Here is a 15384-nt window from a genome sequence, read left to right as displayed (position 1 = left end):
TTGAATGCTTTCTCGTGGATGAGCATGTTTTGTCCTCCTTTAAGTTCCTACATAATAATTATTTGCAGCTTCAACTGTATAGTTATGTCGTCTTGTTTCTTAAAGATAAGAACATGGCCACAACTTGGTAAATGATTATTGGGAATAACTTTTTTTCCAACATTTAGACGCTCATTCCTGTTAGGTGTGGTGGATTTGCCATATTCCTGTAGCAGACGGTATTTGTGCCTTGTGAAATGTTCAAAATATGTAATGTACCCTTCTATCATCAAAGATTTATCGGCAGTGTAGAATGGACTCTGTTTTTCTTGAACCGGTTTCATTTTATACTTGGGTCGCTAATTTTATTTTATTTTTTTTAACGAAAAAGCAACCATGAGAAATGAGGAACGGTTTGGTCCACAAAAGTTGATTTGGTTAAACCTAAATTATTATTGGATTTTATTTAAAACTAGTTGAGTTAAAAACTGACCACTTAAGATTTGATTATTTGAACTTACAAGTGATTAACAAAACACGAGATTTTTCTTTTGTTTTTCACATATACAGTATCTTCCTTTTAAAGACAACCTTGTCTGAAACACAAACATTAAATGTAAGCACATCTTTAAACAAAGATTCAAATTTTAGTTTATCATGTTGTGAGAAGCTACTTCCTCCCCTCCTAAACTATAGATGTTTAAAGTTAGTGCGACCCATTAAGAAATATTAATTAATATATTTCTATACTAATTGGAATCAGTCATCAACATTTGGAGTCTTATTTTTTAGATAAGTGGAGCTAAAGCCCCAAAAGCAACAGTTGAAGAAGCATATGCCAACACGACATGAAAAATAAAATAAGGAACAAAATAAAAAATTCTCTAACCACCTTCCAAAGATTGAACAAAGTTTGCAAGAAGATCTACAACCTAATTGGCTTCTCGCAGTGTATGAAACCTCTCTAAATTTCCTTCAATCCAGCAAAATCTCAAAATCCGATTCACCAAACCAAAGCAAGAATTAGAACCAGGACATGACTTGGTAAAGAAATTAATCACAACCTGAGAATCAGATTCAGCTGTAAAACTTCTAAAGCCATGCTTCCAAGCAATATCAATATTCGGAGTCTAGAGACTATAGTTGAAAAAAAGTTGTATAATTTTTAAAACATAAATTTGTAAAACATCAATAGTTTTGAAAAAAAAAACGAACAGAGGGAATAACATTTCTACTAAACGCAACTCGGTCAAAACATTAAGTTTTAAAACCAAGTTAACTCTTGCTAATAATTAAGTGGTTAAGAGTTTTAGTATGGAATGAGATAGTATATATTCAAACTTCAATGCCACAAATGTACCCCGAAAAAAAAAAAAAACTCAACCCAGTAATTCAATTTTCTTTCAATTCCAACCCGGTAGAGGGATTGGGTGGTATATTTAAGATTGTAAGGATCAAATCCTGCCCATTGTTCCCCTAGCTCATACTATTTGAGTAGTGCAACAATGGCACATGAAATACAGCCACTTGGCAATCTTTTATTTATTTATATATTAGTCTTGGGTGGTAACAGTCATTTGGAAGGTAGCATAGAATGTAGCATGCCACGAAACCAAACAAATAAATATCGAAAACTTGGGTAAGCATCATTTGGAAGCCTGAATCTTCATTTCGGATTTAGAAAGTATTAACTTATATACGTTCCTATTCTATTTGCATGATATGGTGATGTGTCAAGGAAAGGGAAAATGCCCCTCAATTAACAAGCAACAATTTTCACAAAAAGTAATAATATTTCCTTTTCTTTTTCCTTGATTCAGAAAAATGATGTAGCATATCATACACAGATCAGGAAGCAAAATGATAACCGGAAGTCACAAGAACATATGTGGTGGCTATGAAGAAGCAGGATGCCACACCTACCTACAAAACAAAGGAGCTCAAGATCAATATACAAAGAATGACAGTTTAATGTGTCAATCAAGAATGGTCTGTTATAATGTGAAGCACTACAATGCAAAGTTAACCCTTCCAAAAAAATCCATTAGCTCAATTCAGGAAACATATATTGTTCAAAATGATGTCTTCTGGAACAATGGCTCAGGCCAGTTATCCTACCACATTAATTTCCATTGTACTTTAATATCAGTATATTGCATTTCCAAATTCTTTACATATTTTGTTCATTTGATGCTATGTGGAGGCTTAAAAAAATTGATTTTATCTACACTGTTGCTTTGTTGTTTCACACTGCACAGATTTCACCACAGCAAATTATAGTCTATTTAAACATGGTAAACTGGCCATGACTTCATATTTATCAACATTGAAGGACAAAGATGCAATATTGTTCTTCAACGCTGTCCTCTCACTTTGTGCAAATAAAGATCGAATTGAGTATGTTGACCCCAAAATCTATATGCTCCCCCATCCCTGCCCTTGCTAATAATCTAACTTAAAACTTTCAGCAGACTTTCTCAGTAACACTATCAAACTTCAAGAAGGTTAAAAAGAAAGAGCCATAACCAACTCAATCACCAGATTAATTGCATTGTAACGTCATCTATATCTTTTAAACCGCATATTGAAAGCTTATTCTCCCAAGAATGTAGACAACAGTCAAATTATATACAAAGCAATAGAGGATAAGCTTAGCATCTTGGCAAGTTAGCAGTCTGTACTCTTTACCATGTCTCATTTTTTTTAATGAAATTAATTACATCTCATTTTACAAGCACAACACTGTAGATAGGGGGAACAACATACAAAATAAAAAGAGGACACGTAATCCATGTTAACCTTTCAAGTCCAAGAGAAAGTAATCATCATACAAACAAAATACTTATAATTTCTGAAACCCCTCTCCCAGGTAGACTAGGCATAAACTCTTAATATACTCATGTAGAGAAGTCACATCACATGCCTAATCATGCAAAACATATTTCTGGATCTCGGAACATAAAACCCATCATCAATCAGATGTTGCCGAAGAAATACTGTGGAACTGGAATCACAATTGAACTAATGTGAAAAACCCATCATTCTCAAAGATGACACAGATACAACTAATAAGAAAATAGGTAATAACACTCCCAAGTCAGAAATAAATTTGAATTACTTGATACAAAACACACAACAATCTAAATAGGAAGAAATAAGGCACATGAGCACAAGCCTCAAGTTTTTCTATTAGATAAAAAGAGTAAAATCACTAGCAACACAAAGAAAGGGTTCAGGGATCAAGATAAACTCACCTTTCAAATTTTGGACATGAAATCAAATTTAGTCTGTTTAAGAATCTTCTTCTTCGTCAGACTCAGAGTCGCTTGCATTATAACCTAACGAAAATGCACCAAAATGAAAATAGTCACACTAAATTACAAAGGAAAACAAAGATGATATTCTGCTAGCAACAAGGGGGGATTTACCTGGACGTTTACCACCAACTCTCCAAACTGAAGACCTAACCCTCGACGCTTTAGTCAGCCAAATTCTTCCCTTCATTCCCCAACCAATAACATCAGCCTTGGAAACAAAAGAAAAAGACAGACGCATACATCTACATTCCACACATCATTCAAAATTACACCATAGCTCTTTATATTCAATTAATGGTCCATAATCCACATTTCACAATACAAACTCTTTAAATCCATTTCTGCAACCACTTCTGTGTACTACACATTAAAACAACAAATCTGAAAACACAATGATTGAGTTTTGACATTTTTAAAAGAAGAAAACCTGACCTCATAATAGCAAGCTAAAAAGACTTCTCAAGCCATTACATCTACACTTAATAGAACATCTTATATTGCTACTCTAGACACATGTAGATAGGGATATAAGCATGATAAATGTTTGTATGTCAGAATATACATAATACATGCATTAGGACCATAGAAAGAACTCAAATGCTTACTTCATCTTTTTACAATAATATTTAGATGAAGTTCCTTACGTGCTTTTAGTGTTGTTCTCCAAGTAAAATTTAAATTTCACATCAGTAACTGAAACAACAAATGCTTGACTTTTAAGGACAATGCTGAATACCGAAGTAAAATTCCAATTTTGATCAGAAATCACCAAAATCACTTAAAAGAACTGCACCTAAGTTGCCTTTTCTTTTTCTTTTCAAAAGCTAATTCCTCTTTCTTTGGTCTAGTTACGTTGACTTCTCGAAGCACTATAAACCCCAAATTCAACACCCAACAAACAAAGGACAAAACTTATGCAGTTTCTTAGGTACATTTTGGTGTTTTTCTCCCATCAAAATTAGAGTTTCACTTTGATAATCTGCATAATAAAGAGTAGCATTAAAAAATCAACATAGGTTACCGAAGTAAAACTCCAATTAATTGAAGTACAACATCAAAAGCACCTAAGAAACTGCATATAAGTTTTTTTTGTGTACCAAGGATATCCCCAACAGATAGTCAGAAACTAACTCCTCTACGAAACATAAGTGGATTTTGTTTCTCCCAACAGAGTCTTCTCCAATCACATGGTCAGGAATCAAACCCCTGACAACTGTATATAAGTTTTGTCCACAAACAAACCACACCAATCCAATGAGAGTTTCAATGAAGTAGACTGAATCCAAGGAAACAACAACAAACAAAACCCAAAACTAACAAAAAAAAATGGAGATATAAGGTTGGTCTAGTGGTGAAGGCAGAAGGGATGGGGGAGGTCGCAGAGTTCAAATCCCCTGCAAACAAAAACTAACAATACTAATAACAAACATTTTCCGATTAAAAAAAAGAAAGAAAGAAAAAGCAACAGACCTTCTGAGCATCTCTGGGAACACCATAGCCATGATAGTACATCTGACCAACCAAGACCTGCATGTTAACATCACCTGCCTTAGCCTCCTTCAGAGTGTCTTTGAACCACCGCTTCACACAATCTGCCACCACCCCTGACAGTGGCGCACGCCCCCCCGTGCTCTCAATCCCACTGCTGCTCTCCATGTCTCAATTCCACAAACTGGGGCTTTTTTCTTCCTTCGTATCTGCGACAAAAAAATAAAACACAAAAGGGGTTTCGTGAAAAGGGGTGATTTTTTCATATTTCTTTTGAAAATACAAAATCAAGGGCATGTTTCAGATTGAACTGGAACACGAAGAGAGAGAGAATTGCAATACGGAATGTAAAGTTGGTACCTTTGTGCTTTTGACAATGCTATGTAAAGATGGCGAAAGAAGAATTAAGAAGGGGTTTTGTAGTTAGCAAAGACAGAAAGAGAGAAACAGCTATCAGGCGCCGTTCATAGCTGTTTTTTTCTCCAAGAACGTTCTTGTTACTTGTTATTATATTTTTTTTAGCATAAAATCAACAAATATATAATTTAAGAAAATAAGTTATACGGATAATATAAAGGCTAAATTGTAATTTTGTTTTTTAGTTTTTTAAATTTATAATTTTAGTTTTTTTTTAATTTTAATTATAATATTTGATTTTCTAATTTTTTAAAATTATAATTTTATACGTCATCTAATCATGTTTAATATAAAATAACTATAATTTTATATCTAGTTATATTCAATGGAGACTAACTAGCTTCTACTATAATAATTTTATTATACAATTCACGTACATTTTCGTGATAAAGTGATTTATTATTCAATTTTTTAAAATTCATAATTAAAGATAGAAATTAATAAATAAATTAATGTATATATCAGTATACTTTTTTTTAATTTAATCTTATTTATTCTTTTAAAAAAATATTATTCAAATTTTAAATATCTATCTTTATATTCTATAAGTAAAGCCGTTAATCACGATAAAAAAAAAGAGTCATTGATTAAAATTTTAATTTAACAACAGTGAATTGATTTGATTTAATTAGATTTATAATTAAATTACTCACATCAATGATATTTGATATACAATTTATACAAGGATTTTTAAATATTTTAATTTAGTAATTACTTTAATTAGAGAATATTAATCTAAATTGAAACACATTTTAGTGTTGATAAGTATTTGATTTTAACCTGAAATGTTGATTATTGTAATTAATGAATTGAAAGAAAAATCACAATATTTTTTAAAACAAGATTTGTTCAATTGAAAATATAATTAATTACCTTCCATAGTTTTAATGTAATTATATTTAATATACGGCGATACAACCATATAATTTTAATTTTAATAAATTATTTTCAATTTAATATTATTTTGATTAAAAAATAAAGCCGGATACTGTACATTCAAAGTATTTTACACACGAGGGTATATATATACTATTGTATTGGACACAAACAGATGAGCTACATGATATGAGGCAATTATGAAATAACTACTACATCAGCTGATTACAAAATTGATAACTGAAAAACTCGACAACCACAACACAAATATACACGTTCTTATATGAAGAGAAAAAAAAAATTGTTGATAGGTTGTTTGTTGGTCTTGTTTGATACTGAACCTGAGTCTAACTGAAGTGAGTTTCACCTCCGAATTGATGCTACGCTGTATGCCTGCTCCAATGTTCATGCATCTATGTGTGAATTGGGAGGTCTAGGGAAAGAACGTATGCTGTCTAGAGTATTATCATATTCTATGAACATAGTGTAGGACAAAGAATCTTTTGTATGACTATCACGTAGTTTTCCTATTCGTTACAGGGAAGAATGACTCGTTCCGGTACTTTTCATTCCATAGTCAGATCAAGAATCACTCCAACTATCTGCATCATCATCTTCATCGCTTCCAGCGAATGCCTAATTCAATAATGAAGAATAGTTTAGTTGGCTGGTACTTAGCTGGTGCTGGAAGAGGGAAGGGGTTGAGGAGCACAAGCTTGTTACAATAAACAGAGAGTGAGGGATAGACCTGACGGATTGCATTTGCTTTTTCCAGGATGGCCGCGACCCTCAAGTTCGTTTTTGGACCCTGAATGCTGGGTGGTCGTTGAACTGCAGCAGGCCTCAAGTTGAAGGACTGACAAAAAAATGTATATATATATATGTTTTTTAATCTTTTAAATACAAGAAACAAAAGGGTATAAGGAAAGAGTTGTGAGCTTTAACCTTCGATCTTATCATTTCTAACAGTGATTCTCTTTCATCTTCCTTTGGTGCTCTGGGGGGCATAACACGTTCGGTGACCTTCCTCAGCTGCAGTGGTTCAAAGGCAGTGTGTCATGCAAGAATTTCAAGACCACATAAAGAGTACATTATTAGAGAAGAAGAAAACTGTTGTTACCCTGCTTTTGTCAAGGGCAGCAACAGGATCAATTACAGGATCCTGGGGAAGACGATGCTTATTCTTTGGTTTTCCATTTGGCATCTCAGTATTATCACGCTCACGTGTTTGAGAAGATGTAACCAATGGAAACACCATTTCTCCATCTGAAGGTAGCAGGCTGTGATTGGTCTCCTCAATTTCTAGATTAGGAGGTGACATGGGTGAGGTTGAAGGATCTTCTTGTTCCCTTTCCAGATTAATGGAAGACTGCTCAAGAGGTTTTACTTCTAAACTAGTCTCTTCTATTAACTGACTAGGAGATTGTGTTGGTTTCTCTTTAGGAGAAATGGGATCATCTCCAGAAACTGGACATTCTGCAGGTAGAACTAAATGCAATTCTTCAGGTCTATCCTTTGTAACTTCTAAGCCGGTAACTTCTGTTAATTCACTTGGAGATTGAGTTGATTTTTCTTGTTGAAGAATCGGATCAGCCCTAGAAACAACACATTCAGCAGGTAGCGATGGTGGGCATGGGCTTGGATTTAATACCTTTTCTCCCTCCAAAGCAACAGCATATCCAAGTGGAGGCCTGTCCTGTAATGATAAGAAAGGGTTCTGGATTTGGCTATGTTCGGGAACTAGGAAATTATATTGACCATTTGCTTCATTTACCATTACAGGAAGTTGAAAAGGAATAGCAACAGGCTGCTCTGACATTCCCACTGAAAACCCAGAAGAATATTGATGCATATTACTTTCCACAGCCATGACAGGCAAAAATAGATTCTGATATGGCAAGGTCTCTTTTTCAGAAGTGGGTAAACCAAATTGAGAAATATCGTCAAGTTTATTTGGCTGTATTGGTTGGAGTGAGGCTAGGTTTACTTCTATGTCTTCTCTCTGTGTAAAAAGGGAAGCATGTTGAACCTTGCCTGTTCTCCATTGCATTGGAGGCAGAGGGGGCATAGGTGGCATCTCCTCAAGATTGTTTTTAGATGCCTTGGGTAAGAACTCAGGAATAAGAGGTTTAAGTGGATCCATTACATGCTTTGTTGGATTAATTCCCTGGCCAGATAATATTTGAGAGTCTAGCTCAGAACATACAGGCACTGTTTTCAGGTCATTGATAGAAGAGCTATACTGGATTTTCTCCTTAAGAGATGAATGCTGCGTATTATTCCACATTCCAAAATCCGAAGGATCACATGGACCTGATCTGTTCATGTTCAACTGTACATCAGTAGAAGTAATTTCAGGTTGATCCTCTACCTTCTGTGCTGCTAATTCTGTCAAAGATTCTCTACTTCCTGCCTCATTGACTATCATCTCTTTCTCACAAGGATCTGCAAAAATAGAAAGAGTTTCTTCCAACTTTGTATGATTACTCATTGGAGAAGATATGATATTTGAAGATGGATGTTTAATAATATGACCATCATCTTCAACTAGATCCAAACTGCAGGTGGACCCGCTTATTTCATTACCAGGCAATATGCTTGGCACCTCTTCAAAATTCATTTGCTGGTCAGGAGGCAAAACTTCAACTTCTGCTAAATCTGGTTTGTTTACATTTATAAAATCAAAGCATAGCTCCTCTGTAATGCTGCTCTTCGTTGTAGTCTCTGCAACAGGAAACAGATCTTCTGAGTTAAGCTGGGTAGCTATAATATCATCCTCAGATTTTAAATCTTGGACATCAAGCAGCAGCTTAGTATCTGGATTCAGGTCTACTTCCATAGATGGGAAAATGGGATCCTCCCCTTGTAAACTAACATCTCCACTAACCAATATTTCAGAAGAGCATTCATTAAGAGATTCTGCCTGCAAAACTTTGATCCCAGAATGATCACCAGATTCACCTTCATGAGCTAAGTTTAATTCATTAGAAGTTTGTAACAGATCATTGGAATGGACATGGGGATCACAAACATCCAAGTTCAAATAATTGTTATCAAAAGAAACCACTGGTAAAGCATCATCTCTTATTGGGTAGAGAGCATCAGATCTGGCCACTATAGATTCAACGAGACACTTCTTTTCTTCATCATCTTCTATTCTTAAATGAAGCTCAACAGGGCCAGAGGGTGTTTCATGTGATTGACTCCCTGCAGATAGGGACATTGCTGAGGCAGCTCCAAGATCACTAGAAAACATTGAATGTCCAGAATCCATCAGACATGAACCAGAAGAGACTGGTCTAGAATCAGAAATCACTTCACCCTGAACATGTGCATCATCATGCACAACAAACTCATGACAGTAAGTCCTTTGCGACTCAAAAGTAGGGAGAAGCTGGTTGGATGACATATCTTTAATCCTTGATGTGGAGTTTCTGATAGATTGAAAATCTGAAAACTGTGCTTGTAGTTGGGAATGGTCTTCACTTATATCTCTTCTGAATGGACTATTATCATCGGATGCCCAGGAAGTCCCTGTTGACAGAGAATCTGACATCTGACCTTGCACTTCATTATGCTCTCCATTTCTATCTTGCTCCAATGAAATAATTTCTTCAGAAGTCAAGGAGTCCCCAAATGATTGAGAATCTGAAAATCGAGCTCGCAGTTGAGGTTCACCTTTGCCATTTGAATCAGTTAAATTTTCAATATTTAATGAGTCTTTCATAGATCCACGCTCATTGTCTGTATCCAATTCAGAGTCAATGGTAGCTAATGCATCCATATAATCATCAACCTCACTAATCACATCATCAGAGTGGTAGCTATCTAAGTTGCATTCTCTTTTATTTTGTTCATCAAATACTGATCCTGCTTCATTGAGTACCTTTAGATAATCAGAAGACATTTCCTCTGTTACACCACCAGAGATTTGTTCACTCACCTCCACAATATATCCATCTGTGTCCCGATCCCTTTCTGAGTATGAATTCACTTCTAGTTCCTGCTCATTTGGTGACGACCATGTGTTTTCATTTCCCAAAGACCTATTCATAGGAGTAATGCTACTGATTTCAAGTATTTTAATCCCACTTTCACTAGTATCATCTGACACCAACTTCCCAGGCTGTGGAATGATTGAAGTTTCACAAACCATTTTATAATCAGGCGAGGGGATTTCCAGAATTTTCTCCATGTAACTTTTCCCAGTTTTTGCTTCAACTGCAGATCCATTCAATTGTTTCCTTTTCAACTTCACAAGACGAGCAGGATCCCCACAAGCATTCTCAATGCGCTCCTGAAGAAGTAGCTGATGCAGTCTGCAATAATAGAAATGAATTGAGTCACAAATTGTTGCATTTCTAAAACCAGAAGAATAATTAATGCACCTCAATAAAATTAGTGGAGCTTACTTTGCATGTGACGATACAACTTCAGGGGTTTCACCATTCCGCAGTCGTGTTCCTTTCTTTTGCTGGATAAAAAATATATACATATTATACATTCAAAATTGCAGGCATTCAATTTTCCATTGCATAAAATTGCTTCATGTGCCATAAAAAAACAATTTTCCTGAAAATTGTAATATTAAATGATAGAATCAGTGCTTTAGTACCTTAACTTTACGGATTTTCTTTTCCCTTTGAACTTCTACTGTTGCTTTTCCAGAGGAAGCAGACTCCACTATAAAGAATGACGGATCAGTATAACGCTTCAGACATGCCCCAGCCCCCGCCACATCAAACCTTTCAGAGCCAAAAGAAAAAAAAAGTTTCGAATATCAATAACATAACATAGTAATAAATCTTTTATTTGTTCTAAAATTTATGTTTTATGAATAAAGTCACCATACTTGTCCAAAAGGAACAATCTTGGAGGACCACGGCATTCTTCATATGAATCCATTATAAATCGAGGTAAGTCTCCACGTGTAACAAGATTCTGTTCAGACCGAAGATTAGGATGCCATTCAATCCCTACAATGCAAGAAGTTTGTTAAAAGTTGTCAAGGGAACGCTATCGCTTGTCAATGACAAATTTCAGCAAACAATAAACAAAAAGACTCTGTACTGATTAATTTAACCTCCATTTGTAAAAAATGATGAATGATGAGTTTGTGACAAAAAAACTTTCTCTAGTGCTGGAACTTCAGCCTCAAGCTGTTGAACACGAGACATAAGACTGTGGCCTCTTGCGGTAGTAGCCAGTACTTCTTCATGTAAGTCATGGAACATCTCAGCAGCAAACCTAAACAAAATGATACAGTTAAATGCAGAAAAATTACAGACGATAGTGGCTGTAAAAATTATAATTTAAAGTGTCAACTATTGATGATGGGCACTCTATAGAATGGAACTAATTTTCTAAAAATGAATGGCAAGGAAAAGAATGTCACTATTACTGCAACTTGTGAGATACATAAATTTTCATACCAGAAGCATTTGAATTAAACTCACAAGATTAAGGTCCTGTTTAAACTGTTTCAACAGTTTTTTTTAAAATAAAAAATGAGTAGCTTCCTTTTAAAAGCTAATTTTCAAAACTATTTCCAGTTAAATTGATTTCAAGACTGAAAAACACAAACAGCTACAGGCTGTTTTCACTTTGGCTTTTTTAATTCTAGAAACAAGGAAACAATTAATTCTGTTTTTAATCCTGTTCCAAAACACATTCTCAAAATAAATTTACCAAGCAATTTTATTTTTATTTTTCATCTCTAAAACTGCATTCAAATTGATACTTACCAAACAAACTGTTCTTAAAAACTATTTGTCAGAATAGTATTTAAAAGAAAAACACAATCAACCAAGCCTTACGCCACATGGGCTCAGTTCAGGTGGTTGATGAAGAGGTTGCAGATAGTGGATCCCTTGAATCCTTAACACTCACTCAAAATCAAAAAATCTATAATTCTAATTCTAATCAGCTTAAAGATAAGGTACTTAAATTGCATTTTCTCCTTCAGTGATTTCAAAAGTTAAAAATCTGCAAATACCCAAAAACATCATAAAGCATACTTTATCAACAGTTAAATCATATTTAAGCCAAATACATCGATTCTTTAAATCGAAAACATCAATCAAAGAGTTGTAATCCACACATCGTTCAATCAAACACCCATACATAGATACAAAGCCATACAACATCTTCTCATTTTCAACCCAGAATTTAAACCAATCTATGCACCAATCGCCTTTTCTCTCCCCTTTTCATCCTCCCAAAAAGTAGCTACATACAAAGAAAAAGAACCAAAAGCTAATGAAAAATCAAGGAAAAAACACAAATAAAAGGCAATAATTATAATCAAAACGGAAACAAAAATAAACAACGATCACAAAACATTACAAAAAAGTTAAAAAAAAGAAGAGAAGAAGAAGAAGCTCTTATCAGCCACCAACTCCATCCACCGAACGAACTAAAAAGCTCCAAACACAGACAAAAGAGAAAAGGAAATGCAAAAAAAAAAAAAAAAAAAAAAAACACTAGCTGAATCAACTCACGCTCCATTAACAAACTCCATGAACTTTAAACTGAACAAGAATTAAACTTTAAACACTGCATTAAACGAGAACTTTTTTTATTTCATCAAACCCAGCAACACACTGTTAAACTAATCGCGATCAAGCAAACCACGAGCGCAGCTCGAATTGCGTAACCACCGCAACGACGACGGAAGCGGTTTTAGAGAGAGAAGTTAGAGAGAGAGAGAATGCGAACTGACTGAGCGAGGTCGCCGAGCTGGCGGAGAAAGCCGACGAGTCCGGACATTGCGACGGCTTCTAGGAGCACTTCGGAGTCGTCGCTATCGGCGGTGCGGCGCAGCTCCGGATCCGCCAGAGCGTGCGCGCTCCGAATGTGGTGCCTGCAGAGTGGCATTCTTCGAGAAACCCTAATTATGTGGTCCGGTTGCGTTTTCCGATCTTCGCTCCGGCGACGCTGTGTTTTCCGGCAGTTTCAACGTGGGAATGGAAGAGAGAAAGAGAGCGAGAGAGAGTTTTGTTTTTTAATTATTTTTTGTTGTCTTTAGGAAAGAGAAAATGAATGACTAATTTAATATATGGGGTGGAGTGAGTGTTAGTTAGAGACGTGAAGACAGGTACTGTTTCTGTGTGTAGGAGAGAGAGATATTTATCGGTTAAAAATACTAGTTAAGACTTGACTTTAGTATTTACTCACTTGGTAGATATTTTAGATTTTAATATATATAGCTGAATTTAATGATTATATTATTTATTTTGATGATAATTAGTTTTAAAATGTACCTAAAATAATTTTTTATTGGTTAAATAATGTAAACTTTTATAAACTCATATTTTAAAATGAATTAAATACTGAGAGGGTCATGGTGCTATGCTATTACCTTTTTTTAATCCTTTGAAGGGCGCGCATTGTGGCGCTTATGATGCGGTAGGTGGTGTTGGATGACGTTACTTTTGGATTCAGTTACTCCTATAAGCTTATAATATATATATTTTTGTTATCATATATAAGCTTATAATATAATAATATAATAATAAAAATATAGGTTAAAGAATTTAAAAATAATTAAAGTTATTTTTTGTTAAGAAATACTGTATTGTCGATGTATTTTATTGTGATTATAATAAACTTTTTATTATTAATTAGTGAAAGAAGGAGAGAGATGTAATTAGTGAACAGGTAGTTTGAGATTACCAAAGTCTAATCTTGACTTACTGTTCAAATCCGACATCAATTCCTGTACACACACCTGCGACCCTTCTTTTTTTATGCCAAGTAAGACTACTGCCACTACCAATATTCATTTCAAAGCAAAATCATACCTATAATTGCATAAACAACAATTAATCAAATGTTAACAAATACTGTATGGATTTGTTTTCATAAATTTCTCTATAAAATATTGACTTTCTCTTTTAAATTAAAATTAACTTATATACTTAATATTGATAATAAAAAATTATCTAACTTCTTAAAAATAAGATAGATATATATATATATACACATAAATTTATATTCATGTATTTTTTATAAATATTTACAGAAAAAATTATCTAAACTAAAGTTGAATATTACTACATTATTGAACAAAATTTTGGAACGATACGAATAAATAAAGTATCTAAATTTTAAAAAAAAATAGTATGATAGATATTCCACTTTCCACATCAAACCGAAGACTCTTTTAAGCAAAAGGAGACAATGTTGGAACTTGGGGTATAGCTGATTGTGACCCTAATTTATTATTACAAGCATCATCTTGTCTACTTTGTCATGTTCCCAACTTCTATTTGTTTTGTTTGTTGTTGAGACAAGCAAACACTGTTTTGCCTTTAAAAAACAAAAAATTACAAAAGGTCGTACGTATATTTTTTTTTATGTAGAACTTTAAAAAAAAATACCAATTTACAATTAGTAAAATAAATTTGAATAATATTTCTAGTTCTTTTATTAAGCAGAATCGTTTTCAATTATGAGACTTTTAAATTTTTGAAAAAACAACATATTTATGTTTTTATTTTATAAGTGGTGATATTTTATCATATAAATAAAATTAACTGCTTTATTACCATGAACTATTAAACTTTCCCTAAATTGCATCCTTTATCAATCAATCCTTTCATCTAATTTCAGTTCATTCATTAATTAAGAATTTCCTTTTCATTTTGTTAACCTATTTAATTATATAAAAAATAAAAAATATAATTGTTTCATGAATGTATTAATTAAAACATAACTACACTTGTAACATGAAAAAATCTTACTACTATTTTCACGGACAACAAATAGTACGTAAATAATAAGACCTAGTTTTAAGATCTAATTTGACCTTAGTGATATTACATAAAAAATAAGTTTATTAAGACTAATTTATGTCAAATTAATAACTTGAGTCTAACTTTCTTAATTAAATAATCTAACAGGGCCTAAACATAATACTATACTAAGACCATAAATTCTTACTAATCTAACTTATTTTGCATCTGAATCCTTGATACACGATCCAGTAATTAAAAAGGAAAGTAAAGATAATAGTTATAATTTACAATGCAGGTAATACCTTCAGAAATTCCAAATAATTATGATTACAGAGAAAGAGCGTTTGTTAAGGAAGACCTTTTGAAAACGGCGTTTGATCAGACAAAAGAAAATCGGCGCCCGTGTGGACCCAAACGGTCTTGGATGCCAATGGGACATACCCGCATGCAATTATGGAAATCACTTTTCGTGCTTTTTTATATTCAACGTGTTATTTATTACTACTCTCTATCTCTTTCTTTTCCCTCATAATATTAATTAGAAATTAACAATGATACTAGTACGTATT

General features: G+C 33.7%; 2 protein-coding genes across 2 annotated transcripts; both read right to left on the bottom strand.

The window, feature by feature from the left end:
- Positions 1-1619: 1619 nt before the first annotated feature.
- Positions 1620-5297, bottom strand: LOC114425853. The gene is made up of 5 exons (XM_028392814.1): positions 5145-5297; positions 4767-4993; positions 3408-3477; positions 3234-3317; positions 1620-1902 (listed from the first exon to the last, which is right to left on the bottom strand). Exons 2-4 carry the CDS (start codon positions 4950-4952, stop codon positions 3271-3273), a joined length of 303 nt encoding a protein of 100 aa, XP_028248615.1. The 5' UTR covers positions 4953-4993; positions 5145-5297; the 3' UTR covers positions 1620-1902; positions 3234-3270.
- Positions 5298-6146: 849 nt separating this feature from the next.
- On the bottom strand, positions 6147-13130 carry LOC114425349 (protein SCAR2-like). The gene is made up of 9 exons (XM_028392244.1): positions 12799-13130; positions 11161-11324; positions 10930-11053; positions 10693-10822; positions 10490-10551; positions 7198-10396; positions 7023-7109; positions 6826-6933; positions 6147-6713 (listed from the first exon to the last, which is right to left on the bottom strand). The coding sequence occupies exons 1-9, from the start codon at positions 12951-12953 to the stop codon at positions 6660-6662; spliced, it is 4083 nt and encodes a 1360-aa protein (XP_028248045.1). The 5' UTR covers positions 12954-13130; the 3' UTR covers positions 6147-6659.
- Positions 13131-15384: the final 2254 nt, after the last annotated feature.

Source organism: Glycine soja, chromosome 9 (genome assembly GCF_004193775.1).
Source record: "Glycine soja cultivar W05 chromosome 9, ASM419377v2, whole genome shotgun sequence".
Taxonomy (NCBI): domain Eukaryota; kingdom Viridiplantae; phylum Streptophyta; class Magnoliopsida; order Fabales; family Fabaceae; genus Glycine; species Glycine soja.
This window is presented reverse-complemented; position numbering and strand designations above follow the sequence as displayed.